Source organism: Lissotriton vulgaris, chromosome 5 (genome assembly GCF_964263255.1).
Source record: "Lissotriton vulgaris chromosome 5, aLisVul1.2, whole genome shotgun sequence".
NCBI classification, from domain to species: domain Eukaryota; kingdom Metazoa; phylum Chordata; class Amphibia; order Caudata; family Salamandridae; genus Lissotriton; species Lissotriton vulgaris.
In genome coordinates, this window is record NC_141693.1 from 462,947,455 (window position 1) to 462,962,504 (window position 15,050).

A 15,050-nucleotide genomic window follows, 5' to 3' on the forward strand; every position below is an offset into this window, starting at 1 on the left:
CTGAATGACAGCTTTGAGAACCTAGCTGAAGTGACGTCACAAGCAGAAAACATGGAGAGATGTCTAATGACCTGCCATTTCCTTACTGTCTACTATATCTTTTATTTGTTGCGCCTTCCTTTTCAATGTTGTCCAGTCCACAGACATCGTAGAAATAAGCTGAACATCACACTGCTAAACTCATCCTCATTTTCTTTAAAAATAACGACATGATGTAACAAACAACACATGAGGGCATCGCTTGCTGCAGCGCACACATTGCATGTACGATTTTGTTGAATAGAACGTGGGCTTTTGTTCCAAATGGTCCCTTCTTGCGGGAACGTTTAATCGAAAAATCTCCGAGAAGAATCGATCAAGCTTGGATGGTTTTACTGAACATTGCTTTTTGTAAGGTCACGTACTGGTTGGTACCTTTCAACGCAACCAGAGCATTAACGCCGCAGACGGGAAGGAATTATTACTGTGCACAATCCCCCGGGGCCGGCTCAACCTGTCTAGCCAGGGGCTGCGGAGCGTTTTCCGGTAAGCGGCCTGGCACGGCCCTGCCCCGCCCCTGCCCGGCGAAGTGCAGCCTGGAGACCATTAGGCAAACAAGAGCTGACTCAATGCCGTCTCCGCCACTTCCGGGCAGGACTCCAGCTTCTTGGGACAGCTGCCAGAGGAAGGCAGCGCCGGAAGTGACGTCATGCGCGGTTGCTCTGCTCGGGGGTGAAACCCCCTAGATAAAGAACCTTGGGGGTGGGGAGGACGCTTCCCTGCTCTTCTCCGGGAACAGTTAAAGGTGCTCTGTGAGTTGTCCTGCAGCGGGGTCCGTGTGGTGTGTAGCGGCTGCTCGGCTTTCAAGGCGCTCTTAAAGGCATACGCACGGAGGAATTCGGGACTACTCGTCTGCACTGCTAGAAACCCAATGGAGACAGCCAACCCCGGAGACGTCTTTCAGCCTTTTTTTTTATCACTGAAGCAACTGTTTATGATGTTGAGTGGAGGATGCAGCGCTGATTCTTTTGCAAAATAACTGGATGTTTACAGCCATCTTGAACTGCTTTGCTTTTTGGAAGCAGGAGGAGAAAGGTGATTTTTAAAACTGTTTGCTTTATTTTCTTAATTACTTGTACAATCCTAGAGGTGCAGATTCATAATAAAACAACACTTTTGCTACATAACTTGAATGGCGGTTGTCGCAATGTACCAACGATGTAATGCACATATTACATGTTTATTAATTAAAAACGTTGCATACCATGGTTTTTAATGTATTTATTTACAAGTCATAATATTTGTCGCACAAACCTTTTACATACGTAACGTTACCAAACACCAACTTAGATTGCTAAACAATCACTCTAACTTGAATACGTACTTGCCCGTGAAATACCTATTATGCTGCATGTTTTAGCCCAACGACTCTAAATCGTAAATTTCAGACGCACGTTTATTTAATGCTAAAATTAATAGTACCTATTAGTTTTAAGAGAATAATCTGTACCGCCAAATCCTAATATATCAATGTAACGAAACTGATTAATGAATATTCCCGTACCTCATATCATAACAGTGTAAAATAGAACCAGAACCCATAGCGTTGAGTTCTACTGCCTGCTGCCGACCCCCTGATGTACTTGTTTTTTAGTTCAAAGATGATCAACACCCTCACCTTCTCCGTGTTTTTCCTCAAATACATAAGATTTAGAAATCTCGCTGCTTCCCTAACTGAAGTTTCTAAATCTTGGCACAGATACTTTTGTATCTTCTATGCTAACACCGCAGTGCCACGTCTGCGTTCAAAGTCCATTAGTTATCTATACGCACGATAATTTTCCCAGAAAAAGCGCTCCTTTTCTTGCTAATTTCTGATCATGATTAGTTTACACACCATAAAGCTATACAATTGTTGTAACGCGGCACTGAGTCTTCCTGTCTCAGCTCTGCAGCGAAAGCCGCCTCGCGCTTTGAAGCCTGTGCATCGGCCATTATCTATCGCCTTCCTTCTCTCTCACTTAAAATGGCTTTCCAGTCACCACGGGTGGCGGCAACACGAAGCGCGAGTACGATTCGTGTTTCAGAAGTACGAGTGAATCTGCTCTGTGCTTCTTGCTCGCTAATCATTTCCAGCGCCTTTTTTGATACTTGCATACCTGAAGTTTTATCGAAGCTCTATGCCGTTAAACCCATATTTACGAAGAAGCAAAGTATAACCATGATTTGTTTATAAGTCTAACTGTTAAGTTAGTTCAAACGAGGCAGCAGAAAATGTCAATAAAGCGGTGTACAGCGTGCGTGACCTTGGAATGTGAGTCACCGACTGGTACATGGCACTAGTGGTAAACACGGAGCAGTGCAGGCATCCATCTAGTGCCTTGAGGTGGGCAAATGGCAGCAGTGAACACTAGGTGTCCGACGAACATGTTCGATTTTAAGCGTCTGCGATTATATTTAGATTTTTTTAGAAAAAAACTAGTCACATCCCAGCAAGGCTTCAAGGTACCGGGCGGAGGAGACACAAATTTATCAAATCGACTGTTCTCAGATGACAAGGGCGCTACTTAGGGCTGCTTCCTAGAGAATTCAAGAGACAGGGGGCGACAGAGAGCGAACGAGAAATGGCGTGACGTGTCTGTTAAGTGTGAGGTAGAAAACTCGAAGAGACAAAATATACATTATGGACCCTGACAGCGAAAAGCCACCTGCCACATTTCAGAATAGCTTTATTTAATGATATATGCCTTATGTCAAATTATTTTTATTATAGTTTCTTAATTACACAGCGCTAACTACTGCACTTCTGCTGTCTAGATACCAGATGTGACTATTACACAATCAATTGTACTTTTTGTACCCATCTTGGGAGGATGTGTGTCTTGCCAGAATTAATACTCGTGACCTCCATAACACCACCTGTGTCAGCGGCGAGCGTTCAGATCAGTCAGTGAGCAATCGGTTAGAAATTATTCTAGTCCAGAATAGCACAGGGTCTATCTAGTTAAAACGTTCCCAGAAGTCTCTAAGTAACGCTTGCTACCCGGTTTTGCAGTACTGTAAGAGCAGAATGTTCTCAATATCAATCTCAGTCTTGGAGGGACGAACGGCCAAGAAGTCAGCCAATCAGATTAGAATGTATGGCATGAGAGCTGCATGCACACCCCTCTGTTGCCTGGTGTTAACTCCTAGACCTAGAGTATAAAATGACTGGCATGCAAGTCAACCTGAATATAAACAGTCACTGGACTTATGCTATTCACGCAGTTTCAGCATTTTCCGCTTAATTATGGATTTACCCCATAACCCACAAGGTGCTACTTACTTTGTTGGGTTCATAAAAATGTTTGTAGCTCAAACAGTTGAAAGGTTACTAAAAAGCACCAACCAGTGAGCCCTCGCAAAGGGAGGCCCTTTTCAAAGGTTGATAAGTGACCTTTCAGTTCGTAATTGGCGAATTTAGTTGTTACAACTTGTTCTAATGAAGGACAACTTTGAAATAGTAGATTTACTTCTGTTAAGAACTGTGGAAAATTGCGTTCCAGGGTGGGAAGTGGAACACTGCCCCCCATACACTGCTGGGGTATGTCTATAGCATCCATCTTTCCTAGGCCTTACAAAGGCACTCATTTGAGGCATCACCTCCCAGCGAGACGAAGGATGTGCTTGGCATATGTGGGGTGAATTATCAAAATGTCTTTGTGTTTGGATCAGCAGTGGGCTGGACTCTTTTTAAAGATTAAGTGGCTGCGTCCCCAGTTGGGGTCTGTTCCCTCCAGCACAGCAAATGCCCCTATGTCCACGGGTTGTTTAAAAATGATCCAGCTTAGATTAAGTTAAGATCTGGTATATTTATTATATCAAGGCAATAATCAATTTCCATCCGCCTCGTAAAACATCAAATTCATTCAGTAGATCATAATTTAATAGATCTTAATTTTATCATGATGATTAACATCCAAAGCAATTCAATTGTATTATCCCACCGATGCATTTCGGGCCGTGGTCATTTGTCGGGGGATATCAATTCTGTGAAGATGTATAACCTACAATCCATGAGGAAACCAATCTCTATACCTTGGGCTGTCTTCCAAACCCAATGGGTGAAGTTGCAAAAAAAAGGATTCTAAAGTGATGTTTTTAAAGATACAATTGAAGGACATTTGCTCAAAGGTTCACTGTTTCTCATGCTTTAACACCTGCTTTCCAAACTATCAAACGTAATTACAATTAGACAGTGGAAGTGTGGATTAGTGTGGCTCAATGGTTAGAGCGGCAGACCCTGATGCAGAGGTCTGGCCCGGGACCAGGGTTCAATTCCCGCCTCGGCGGGTCTTGGGCTCAATTTCCTCAGACCTGATCATTTTCGCCTCTGTGCCTATTCTAATCATGGGTCCCACTATGCAACACTGGGCAATAGCTAACTTAATGTTCACAACGGCCCCAACAGTGCTGGGATGCCTGGCTTCACCTTGGGGGTGCCCAGAAGTGGACATTTCACAGAGAAAAGCCAGGAATGGTTCCACAGTGGTATGCGTACAGCGCCAGGAAACCCCGATTGGGGTATAAGTGCGCTTTACAAGTACAAATTCATTTATAATTTCTTTCAACATGCTTTCACCGCTGATAAGCAAAGTGCAGGTGCGCACATAGAAAAAGGCATTTCCCCATCCACAACTGACTTCCATTAGAGTTACTCATCCGAGAATACTTCTGCCTGGCCTGAAATCATGTATTTTCTGTGCGGTGCAGGTTTCCAGACTAACCATTGAAGATTTGGGACAGGGTTTACTTCTGCTTTGAGAGGAGTAAATCTCAGCCTGTCTCCAGAGGGTGATTTCCCCTATTAGTAAATTTCCCCACATTTTCAATGGCATTCCCACCATGGCGGTCGACTCTCCACCCATACAGTAAGGTTTATTTATGTGCAAAATTCGTGGGACAAACACAAAGAGAAATTAAGCATTTCTCCTCGTTTCGCTGTGTTAAGACCAGGTTTTCCCTGATCTTAATTTTGGCACCGCCTCCTATATATGCCACCCTTGTAAATCGGGGGGCAGCGTCAAAATCAATGGGTGTTGCGGCGGAATGCTCACCGCAACACCCATTGCCCTCCCCTTCACGCTAAGTGTAGCGTTAAAAGGGGGGCTTATTTATAATGCATCGTTAAGACATGTTAAGTGGCTTAACTCTGCCTTGTTAATAAGGCGAAGGGTTTATCGCCACAGGAACGTTATAAATAGTGACGTTTCTGTGGCGATAGGATCTTGTAAATATGCCCCCTAGAGTGGGAAAGGAGGGCACCATGTCATAGAGGGTGGAAGAGTATGGACTGTGCTTTAAAGTTCAACACTACCTCTAATGACGCAATACCAAATGTGCGCTATGAAAAACATCAAGTAACATAAGATAGCGTTTACCTTACTAGGAAGTTTTGCTCAGTAAGTAGCCAGCACGTGTAGCCTCACTGCTCGGCCAGTGATGAGCTCACAGCTCTAAGTGAATGGACGACCTTTGTGCCTACCAGGAGCTTCAAGGGAGAGAAGAGGAACTTTTCTAGGATTCTGCTATTTTTTGTCAGATACCACAAATTTATCACTACTGCGTTCCACTTTCATATCCCAGTACACCAAGTGCTACTCACACAGACGCCTGGCCACAAGGACATCGGATATGTCACCCAAGCCAAGAGAGACGGGAGACCTTATTTCCCAATTTTCCCAATTCAATATGAATTACTCCACACGCAGGAAAGTTGCCAGTTCAAGCTCCTCGCGCATGCCTATAAAGCCCTCCAGAACCTAAAACCTGCCTACCACAACCATCGAGGGAACTTCCACCAACCCGCCAGACACCTGCGCTCCTCTTCACTCGCCCTTGCACACACCCCAGCTATGGCTGCTCCTTCTACATCACTTCCGAGACCTGTAACGAACTTCCCCCTCCAGCACCATACAGCCCCCTCGTTGGCAGACTTCAGAGGAAGCTCAAGACTTGGCTCTTTGACAGAGACACAGCGCCTAGATACCCCTAGGGGTGACAGAGCAGCGCTCTACAAATGCTGTTGGATTACTGGGAAATGGATGAATAGGCATTCCAGTACACGAATAAATGGCCGGCAGGGTGGTACACATATCGCTGTAGCAGGGTCACTAACCGACCCAGCTACTTTTCCCAACTTTTGACAGGGAGACCTGAGTGTCCCCATACACGTTTATATCGATGTTTTTCGTCGTAACAGGGAAGGTTCAGGCAGCAGTGTATTTTCGTCGTTTTAAAACTGCTCGCACAAATATAGTGCTCATGAAACGGCGGCCATGTTGCCAGGCATGAAGAAATAAGAATGATGTCATTAGAATAACAATGTGAGCAACCACAGACCGGCCATCTTCCTTGTACTGCCCCATCAGACTCTGAAAGGGGCAGCGGTGAGAACTGCGTCTGGATTTCACGTCACAAATTCCACACGGTCTCTCTCCGTTACTGCTGAGCCATTCTGGCCTTAATCCCATTCTCTAAATGTGTTATTCCACTGTTGACCGAAGCTCTGAAGTATGTACCAGTAATCGCTGCGTGCCTAGCAATGCAGAGATAGGTGAAATATGCAACGATTGCGGTTTAGTGACGTAGACATTGTTATATGAGAAAATAGACGGATATCATGAGCAGCCAACAGGAATGAACAGAGCAGCGCATCAACAACTATTTAAGCCTGAAGTAAACCACACAGTGACGAGGCACTGGACAGAGGACGCTGCCTAGTCTAACATGACCAATCCTTAAATACGGTGGTGATATGTTCAGTAATATAGCACCGCATTTAAGAGGTCTGGCGTGGTGCAGCAGGGCAGATTTGACTAAAAGGGTTATGGGCCTTGCTCAGAACAATTGGAACTATGCAGTAGAGAAAAAACAAATTATGCGGCAGGGTTGACTAACGTATGCAGCAAGAGAATTATGCTGAATATGCACGTTTTGTCATAGCATTGTGTAATTATGTTGTCATTTTTTACACATGGTAACATTGTCTTGGAAAACATTTACCTAATTAGCGCCAATTAAACACCTACGTACAATAAGCAACTGAAGGATGGTCAATCAACGTTTGTGAAGGACCTTCCAATGGGGGAGGAACATGTGTAACCATGTTTTTCGTAAATTTTGATCTGTTTGTGCCAGAAACGCATTTTTGTTCAAATCGGAAACTCTGCAGGAGATGATGGATTGTGTTGCAAATCCATAACTATGCGAAAAACGCCCCGGCCACCCAATGTCTCTGGTCGTGCTGCATATGAGTCGTGGGAAAAATCCATGCTTCACCACGGTATTTTGTATCATCTCTTATTAGCCTCACTAGCACATCAGAATGGCCCGCGGTTGAGGAGCTATTCTCCAACATGGGTGTTACGTTCCAGGTTGCCCTCCCTTTGAACCTGTCTCCCTTTACTTCCTGTGTTTTCTTTCTCCGCAGGAAGCGAAGTCATGCGTCTTGCTGGTGCGCCTCTCCAGCCTTCGAGGTCATTTGGGACACCACAAGTCAACATGACGTGCTGGTCCCAGTTGCTAGGGGCTTTCTTGGGCACTATGTGGACTGGTGTGGCAGAGTTGGACGCAGGTTCTTGCCAGCTTTGGAGAGCAGGTGGTTCAACCATGAGCCTGGAATTGCACCAGGAACTTGGTGTAGTCCGCAGATTGTGGAGTCGCTGTGTGTCAGACCTTCTATAGCAGTTGCTTTGCTGATTTGTGCCGGCCTTTAGAAGGCTCAACTTTCTTTTTATATGTTAGGGGGGGCACTTAGCTTGCATTTGATACTAACAACTCACTGTGCAGCAGAACCAATAGCAAAAGTAGGCTGACCCCATTCTGTATGCATGAAACACTGTTTATGTGCAGTTTAAGCTCATAGTACACTCTACCCAGGCGCGCAATGCCCATTGGGCTCAGGGCCGGTCTGGCCGTAGTGGACACCAGGCATTTCCCTGGTGGGCCGTCATGGCGGGGACTGGTTTTGGGTCCCTGGGGGCCCTTTCTGTTACAGGGCTGTTTTTGCAGCATAGCTGCAATATCGGCCCCTGTAACAAAATCGGCCGAAACCGTCCCTGGCAAAAAGCTCAGCCGCACCCCCAATGCCCCGGGGGGTGGGGGCGGCCAAGCACTTGGCCAGGGCTGGTTTTTGTTCCCAGTCCGGCCCTGATTGGGCTCAAAGGGCTTCAGCCCCCCTCCCCACCCCCGGTGTGTGTGTCAGCCCGGGCTGAGACAGCTGCCCGGGCACACACACAGCTGCACCAGAGTACTTCACTGGTGGGACGCCATGGCGGGGACTGGCTTTGGGTCCCTGGGGGCCCTTTCTGTTACAGGGCCGTTTTTGCAGCATATCTGCAATATCGGCCCCTGTAACAAAATCGTCCGTAACCGGCCCTGGCAAAAAGCGGGGGTGGAGGCGGCCAAGCACTTTGCCAGGGCCTGTTTTTGTTCCCAGTCCGGCCCTGATTGGGCTCAAAGGGCTTCAGCCCCCCCCCCCCCCCCCCTCCCCACCCTGAGTGTGTGTGTTCGCCCGGGCTGAGACAGCTGCCTGGGCACACACACAGCTGCACCAGAGTACTTCAAAGGTCTTTAAAAGACCATTTACTTGCTATCAAGGCTTTGTTGTTTTTCCACCCTTTCTTAGAGCCCCTTCATCTCCACTCTGACTATCACTGGAGGAATTAGCCCCCCCCCCCGAAATGTTTAGTAGCCCCCCCCCCCCCCCCCAAATGTGGCTCTGGTTGCACCTCTGACTCTACCATCACTGCCTGACGCAAGGCACAGAGGTGCGGTCCACTGGCTTAGATAGCCTTGTCTACGTCATCATTTTCAATGTAAAATTTAAGATGGCTGAAAATACTTCAAATATGGCTAAAATGTATTATTCAACGGTCCAAAACCTATTGGGGTACCTTAGCGTTATACAAATTCTATCATTTTTTCATTCATTCAAGTAAATGAATTGAGCAGCCAACAATCATTGACAGCATCAGACCTGAACAGTAGGGTGTATGACCCATCATAGTCCGCACAGTTTTGGCAAGTATATTACACATGTTGATAAATGAGTGACTACAGTGTGTAAGTGCAGTGCACTTTACTGAGTAAAGTGGTTCTAACCAGTGAGAGAGAGGTGAGAAAGGCAGAAGGAACACAGGAAAAATGGATATACCATACAAAGTGCAACAGTTATATGATTAGCCAGGTACATTGCTTTTGAATGAAGTTCCGCGGTCATACACAGTGCTGCATGTACACCCCATGCTAGATTTAAAGTAGGTTCTGGGCAGAGTACGTTACGTGGAAGTCCGTGAAGTGACAAAAAAACCTCTGCCACGCTACACGGAGTTCCGCAAGCCCCAGAGTGTGTTACGTCGTGCCGTTCGCTCTGATTTTTAACGCCAGAGTTTTTCCCGCACTGTAAAATCAGTGCGAATGGCACCACACAGCGCAAGAGGGCGCTCCTTCTTTCTGCCGCTCGAGTAGAAGTTCTACTGGAGCAGCATCTTCCTCAAATCGCGCAGAAGGTTTCTCAATGCGAGTGGTAGCGACCCTCCGCAACAGCCCGCATTGAGAAATCTTGCTGGGAGGTGGTCTACCGTGGGATTTTCCTCGCTCTCCAACTTACTGTTGGCAAGCCAGGAAAGAACTCCTCTGCTATGCAGAAGTTTTCAGTGCTCTGCGTAGTGTGGAAAACTCCGTGAACGGAGCGGAGTTCACCGCCCAGGCCTAAAAGACTGTGTGGTTACACCCACTGCTCACACGTGATGCCATCAACAGCGCACTTGGGTAACAGACCTCTAGTTTGGATGTTTTTAAGATCATAATGTTTGATATGAAATCCATCTCCCTGTTGATATTAATTTATGTGGATAACAGCATCATCACATTCGGTGGGAGTTTAAAAACCACTGACGGGCTGAAATACGGGATCCTTTACCTTCATCCGTTTGGGGAAATGCACAGCGAAATATGTGTAGCACTTTCCACGGCTTCCGGCACCGACAAGGATAACGTTGACACAAGGCAGGTCTTCCTGTACCTGAATGGGGGGCAAACACATGGCTGATGTTAGAAACCACTCGGATGCAGCAGGTAAGCAGGGTTGATTTCATTTTGCATTAGATATAAAACATGAATACATATGAACTTTTATTGATAATCCTACGAGCTTCCTCCATAGGTTGACACAGGACGACACTAGAGCGGAGAGGTTAATTATACAGCACAGCTTGCTCAACCGGATCCCAGCTTTGGGAATCCCCTCGGACTCCAGGTACACCATTTTCTGAAGCAGCTGGGGGAATTCCTCTCGCGAGAACTTGTTGACTAGTAAGTTTCAGCACAACGCCATTATTGGCAAGGAGTCTCAAAAACTCTCGCCTCACTAAGATGTATGTACTAAGGTTCCTACCTGCTCATGTATGCAAATGCTAGTATGGTGTCTGTAAAGGATAGATGTCCTCCATATTTAAACCCTTTGTTTTTCATGCAACGCCTATCTCTCGGGGGGCCTCTGACACTCTCTGCTGTTTCCCCGGGGGCACTTTGGAGGAGGGTGACATATGGAGAGGGAGTTGAGCGAGCGAGGAGGAAGGGAGCAGGGCTGATTTGAACATTTTTTCCCGGGGCTACTTTTGGTTCTCTGCCCGGGCCTTGTTTCCAAAGACATTTTGTAAGTCTGTTCTTTTTGGCTCGCAGTATGTCCTTTGTACATTGCAACTTGCCCTTCGTTTGCAAAGCCTGTGATTTTGGCAAGCTGTGTGACTCCAAAAAGGCGTCGACGCCTCGTCAGGGGTAGTAAGCGATATGTAAATGCAATTACAATACAGTGCATCGAGCGCCTTAGTTATTACAACATTTCTCATTTTCAGACCTCACAACAGGATCGCACAGTAATAAGCACATTATGTTTGGTGACAGTGGGCCAGCCTTTTGGTTTTGCTGTTCTAGATCTGCACGGTTGTTTTGTCTTCTCGGCTTCCTAGGGCGCCGTACTCTTTCCACTTCCCTTCTGTGTTAGTTTCTTCTGACAAAGATATCGTGAAAACCGCAAGTCTCGTCGTTGCTTACACAGGCTTTCATTTCCTCTTTTGGCCGCACGAGGTCAGTGGTGCGCTAGCCCGGTACATCGAGGTTGTTGAGAGCAGACGGCAACAGGAAACAGCAGACACACGCGGAGCAGTAAAGGCAGTAAAGGCCAGGTTGTTCCACTGCTTTGTCTGAAGCACCAAACATAACAAGAACGTTTTGTTGCGCACCAGTTACAGCTTGCAGCACCCTCCAAAAGTTAAGATAAGGGACATGAAAAGTAGGCCACAATCTACCGCAGCGTCTATTCACTACGAAAATAAATACACATAACCGAATAATATGCGTCATTGACAATTGGACCCTTTCACGCCACTTAAAGTGAGCTGAAGATAGCACTCGAATAGTTTTCTGCATAGTCCCGCATGTAACAAACACTGACAAAGCCAACAGACCTAGCTTTTTGGACCTATTAACTTTCCCAATGCTGTTTAGGGTTGTAGTGCTGGATCAATTTTCAGAGTGCTGCCATCAATGTTACTTCACTGAAGTCATTGGAATTTTGATAAATCCAAAGTCTCACAAAGAACAAATGTAGCAAATGGGCCACACCCATTCAGCGGGCCAGTGGTAAGGATGTAGTATGTAGCCAGAGGTGTATTTGGGAGCACACTTGCAAATATATTACTTAAACATGGTGTGGTAGCTCATTGTCACTTACAGGCAGGCAGCACATTTGAAATGGCCACTAAATTTGCATAGCATAAGACACATATGATGGACAGAATGTAGAGCAAATCAAACATTCACCCCAGTCGAGATCAGGGTTAAATTCATCGTTCTTTTGCTCATAATGCCACCCTAGCTTTGACCCAGCCATACGCAAATCAGTCTTGACCATGTTTTTATTTATTTTTAATATTTATAAAGCGCTGCATATACCCGTGGGCGTCTTGGCGCTAATAAACCAGTTATTTGAGACGAACTATAAGCGCTGAAGTGATCATTGAGTGAACAGCCAGGTTTTCAAAAGTTTACGGAATTGAAGAAGAGTGGAACTTTGCCTGATGTTAGGAGGCAGGGTGTTCCAGAGCTTGGGAGCAGCCACCAGAAAACGCTGGTCGCCCCAGGTGACAGTTTTAGTGCGGGGAATGACCAGTTGATTGAGAGTAGCCGATCGTAAGGCTCTAGTGGGTTTGTGTTGTTGTAATTGGTGTTTTAAAAAGTGAGGTCCTTGATTGTTAAGTGTTTCAAACACAATACAGAGGGATTTGAAGTGGATTCTTTTTCGCACAGTGAGCCAGTGAAAATCCTTTATGTTATTGGAAATAGATTCAAATTTTGTTTTGCCAGAGAGCAGACGTGCTGCCGCGTTTTGGATAGTCTGCAGTTTGGTAATTACTCTGGATTGAGCGTTGAGGAAAAGACCATTACAATAGTCCAGGGAAGAGAGGACAAGAGAGGTGACCAGTGTCTTGATGGCTGAATCAGGAAGAAAAGGGCGTATTTTCCTGATCATCTTTAGTTTCAGGTGTGCTGTGGACACCGTTTTGTTAGCATGGTCCATGAAGTTTAGGCCATCGTCGAAGATGATTCCAAGGTTCCTGACTTTGGCAGTTGGGGTAGGAGGGGTACCGAAGGTCTCTGGCCACCAGCTTGAAGGCCAGGCTGGCAAGAGTGATCCAAAAATGAGTACCTCGGTTTTTTCAGAATTTAACATTAGGCAGTTGGTAGCCATCCATTCTCCTATGTCTAGGAGCCCTTTCTTGAATTTTTCGGCCACTTGATCTCCGTCCCCTTTGATTGCCAACACTAGTTGGGTATCATCGGCGTAGGAGGTTAGGCTCATCCCGTGTGCTTTGATGGTTTTAGCAAGGTCCGACACATAGATATTAAAAAGTGTCGGACTCAGGGATGAGCCTTGAGGTATGCCACATGGAGCAGAGAGTTGGGCCGATTGAAAGGGTCCTAAGATGACAGCCTGCGTTCTTTTGGCAAGGAAGGACGCAATTAAGTCTTTGGCAGTGTGGCAAATGCCAAATCCCTCGACACGGTCGACCAAGATGGTATGGTCGACCGTGTCGAAAGCTGCTGATAAGTCCAGCAAAACTAGAATGGCTGTGCCTCCTTGGTCCCTGATTACCCTGATGTCATCAGCAGCCTTAATCAAGGCTGTCTCTGTCCCATGGTATTTCCTGAATCCGAATTGCGGGTTGTCCAGGAGATGATGTTTTTCGATGAATTCGGAAATCTGGGTATTCATGGTTTTTTCAATCACCTTCGCCATGAAAGGGAGGCTCGCGATGGGACGGTAGTTTTTTAGCTCGCTTTTATCCAGGGATGGTTTTTTTAACAAGGGTTTTAGTAACGTGTTTTTAAGGGGATCTGGGTAGTTACCTGATAGGAGAATTGAATTGCAAACCTGGGTGAGTACTGGTATGATAGAGTCCATTACCGGCAGGAGTACTGAGAGTGGGCAAGGGTCCAGGGGTGATCCTGATTTGATGGTGGACAATGTGGTTTTTATTTGGTCACGGGTGACTGGTTGGAAGCTGAGGAACATGTTAGCTGGGGGTGGGGTGGGGGGGTTGACTGTACTCAAAAGTGAATTGGCGGAAAAAGCCTGGTAGATATCGTCTACTTTGGTGAAAAAAAAGGAAGCAAGAGAGTCACATAAAAGTTGCGATGGGGGAGGGGTAAGGTCAGGGGAGTTGCCTGATAGTACTTTAGTGATTTGGAACAGTTGTCTACTAGAATTTTTGGCTTTCTCGATTTGATCACTGTAATAGTCTTTTTTAGCTTTCGCTATCATGGCTTTGTAAAGTGCCAGGGCTTCCTTATAAGCTGTTTTACTGGCTGTGTCATAATCTTTTCTCCATAGTCTTTCCTTATTACGATTAATTTGTTTTTGTGCCCTTAGTTTCTCATTGTACCAGGGGGCAGTTGGTTTAGATCTATTTCTGGAAAGTTCTTTGGTAGGGGCTGACTGGTTTGTAGCCTGGCCCACCCAGGTATAAAATTGCTGGAGAGCTAAGTTGGGTTCTGTGGACAGTGTTGGACGGGTGTGTTCAAGTATTAGTTTCAGGTCGTCATGGTTAATATTCTTCCAATCTTTGAAGGATTGTTTGGGCGTGGGATGTGGTTTGTTACAGTAATGATTGTTAGTGGTTATATTTGCGAAAATTGCATAGTGGTCTGTCCAAGGCATAGGCAAGATGTTAGTTATTTGCAAGCCTTCTAAATTAGAAAAAATGGGGTCCAGGATGTGGCCCGCTTGGTGGGTGGAGGACGTGACACGTTGTTTTAGCCCTAGGGTTTCTAGATCAGAAGTGAGTGTGGCGGAGTCAGTTAAGTGACTTAGGTCTAAGTGAAAATGTAGGTCGCCTAGAACCGTAAAGGCACTTTCCGTGGCTACAGATTCCATCATGGTGTTAATACTGGATAAGAATGCCGTTTTGGATCCCGGGGGGCGGTATATCAGTATTCCCTTGAAGTTAAACAGGGGGGAAGAGTTAATGGCAAATTGCATGGCTTCGCATGAGGTTGATGGAATAGGGGTCGTTCTAACGGGATATGAATCTCTGGCTATTATGGCCAGCCCACCCCCTCTTTGTTTGGGCCTGTCCTGGCAGTAAGCTTTATATCCATCTGGTACTGCGATGGCTAGGTCTGGCTGTGATGTATCGTCAGTCCAGGTTTCAGTGACAAACAGTACATCTAATTTAAAATCTGTTATGAGATCAAAGACCTCCTGCCTGTGCTTTCCGAGTGAGCGCGCATTGATGAGGGCTATGGATATAACAGCTCCTTCCTCGTGTTTGGTTGTAGTGATATTAGTGTCAGGAAGAAGTGGTGGAATAGTACAGTTACAGTGGGAGCAAGAGATGGCAAGATGCTTGTGGATCTCTGAGGGTTTAATGTTTAGGCAGCTAGTACTGTCCTCATGGGAACAGTCCAGCCCAACTGCCAAGCCAAGTTCTACCTGGAACAGAAACAAGCATCCTGCGACCGGATTC

General features: G+C 46.1%; 1 protein-coding gene across 1 annotated transcript in view; it reads right to left on the reverse strand.

Annotated features, from left to right (window-relative positions):
- LOC147711087 (uncharacterized) overlaps positions 1-15,050 on the reverse strand; it is a 1,001,373-nt gene that overhangs the window by 739,115 nt on the left and 247,208 nt on the right. Inside the window, exon 3 of the mRNA XM_086921902.1 lies at positions 9,944-10,045. Within this exon, the coding sequence (XP_086778028.1) occupies positions 9,944-10,045 (102 nt within the window). The remainder of the gene's footprint in view (positions 1-9,943; positions 10,046-15,050) is intronic.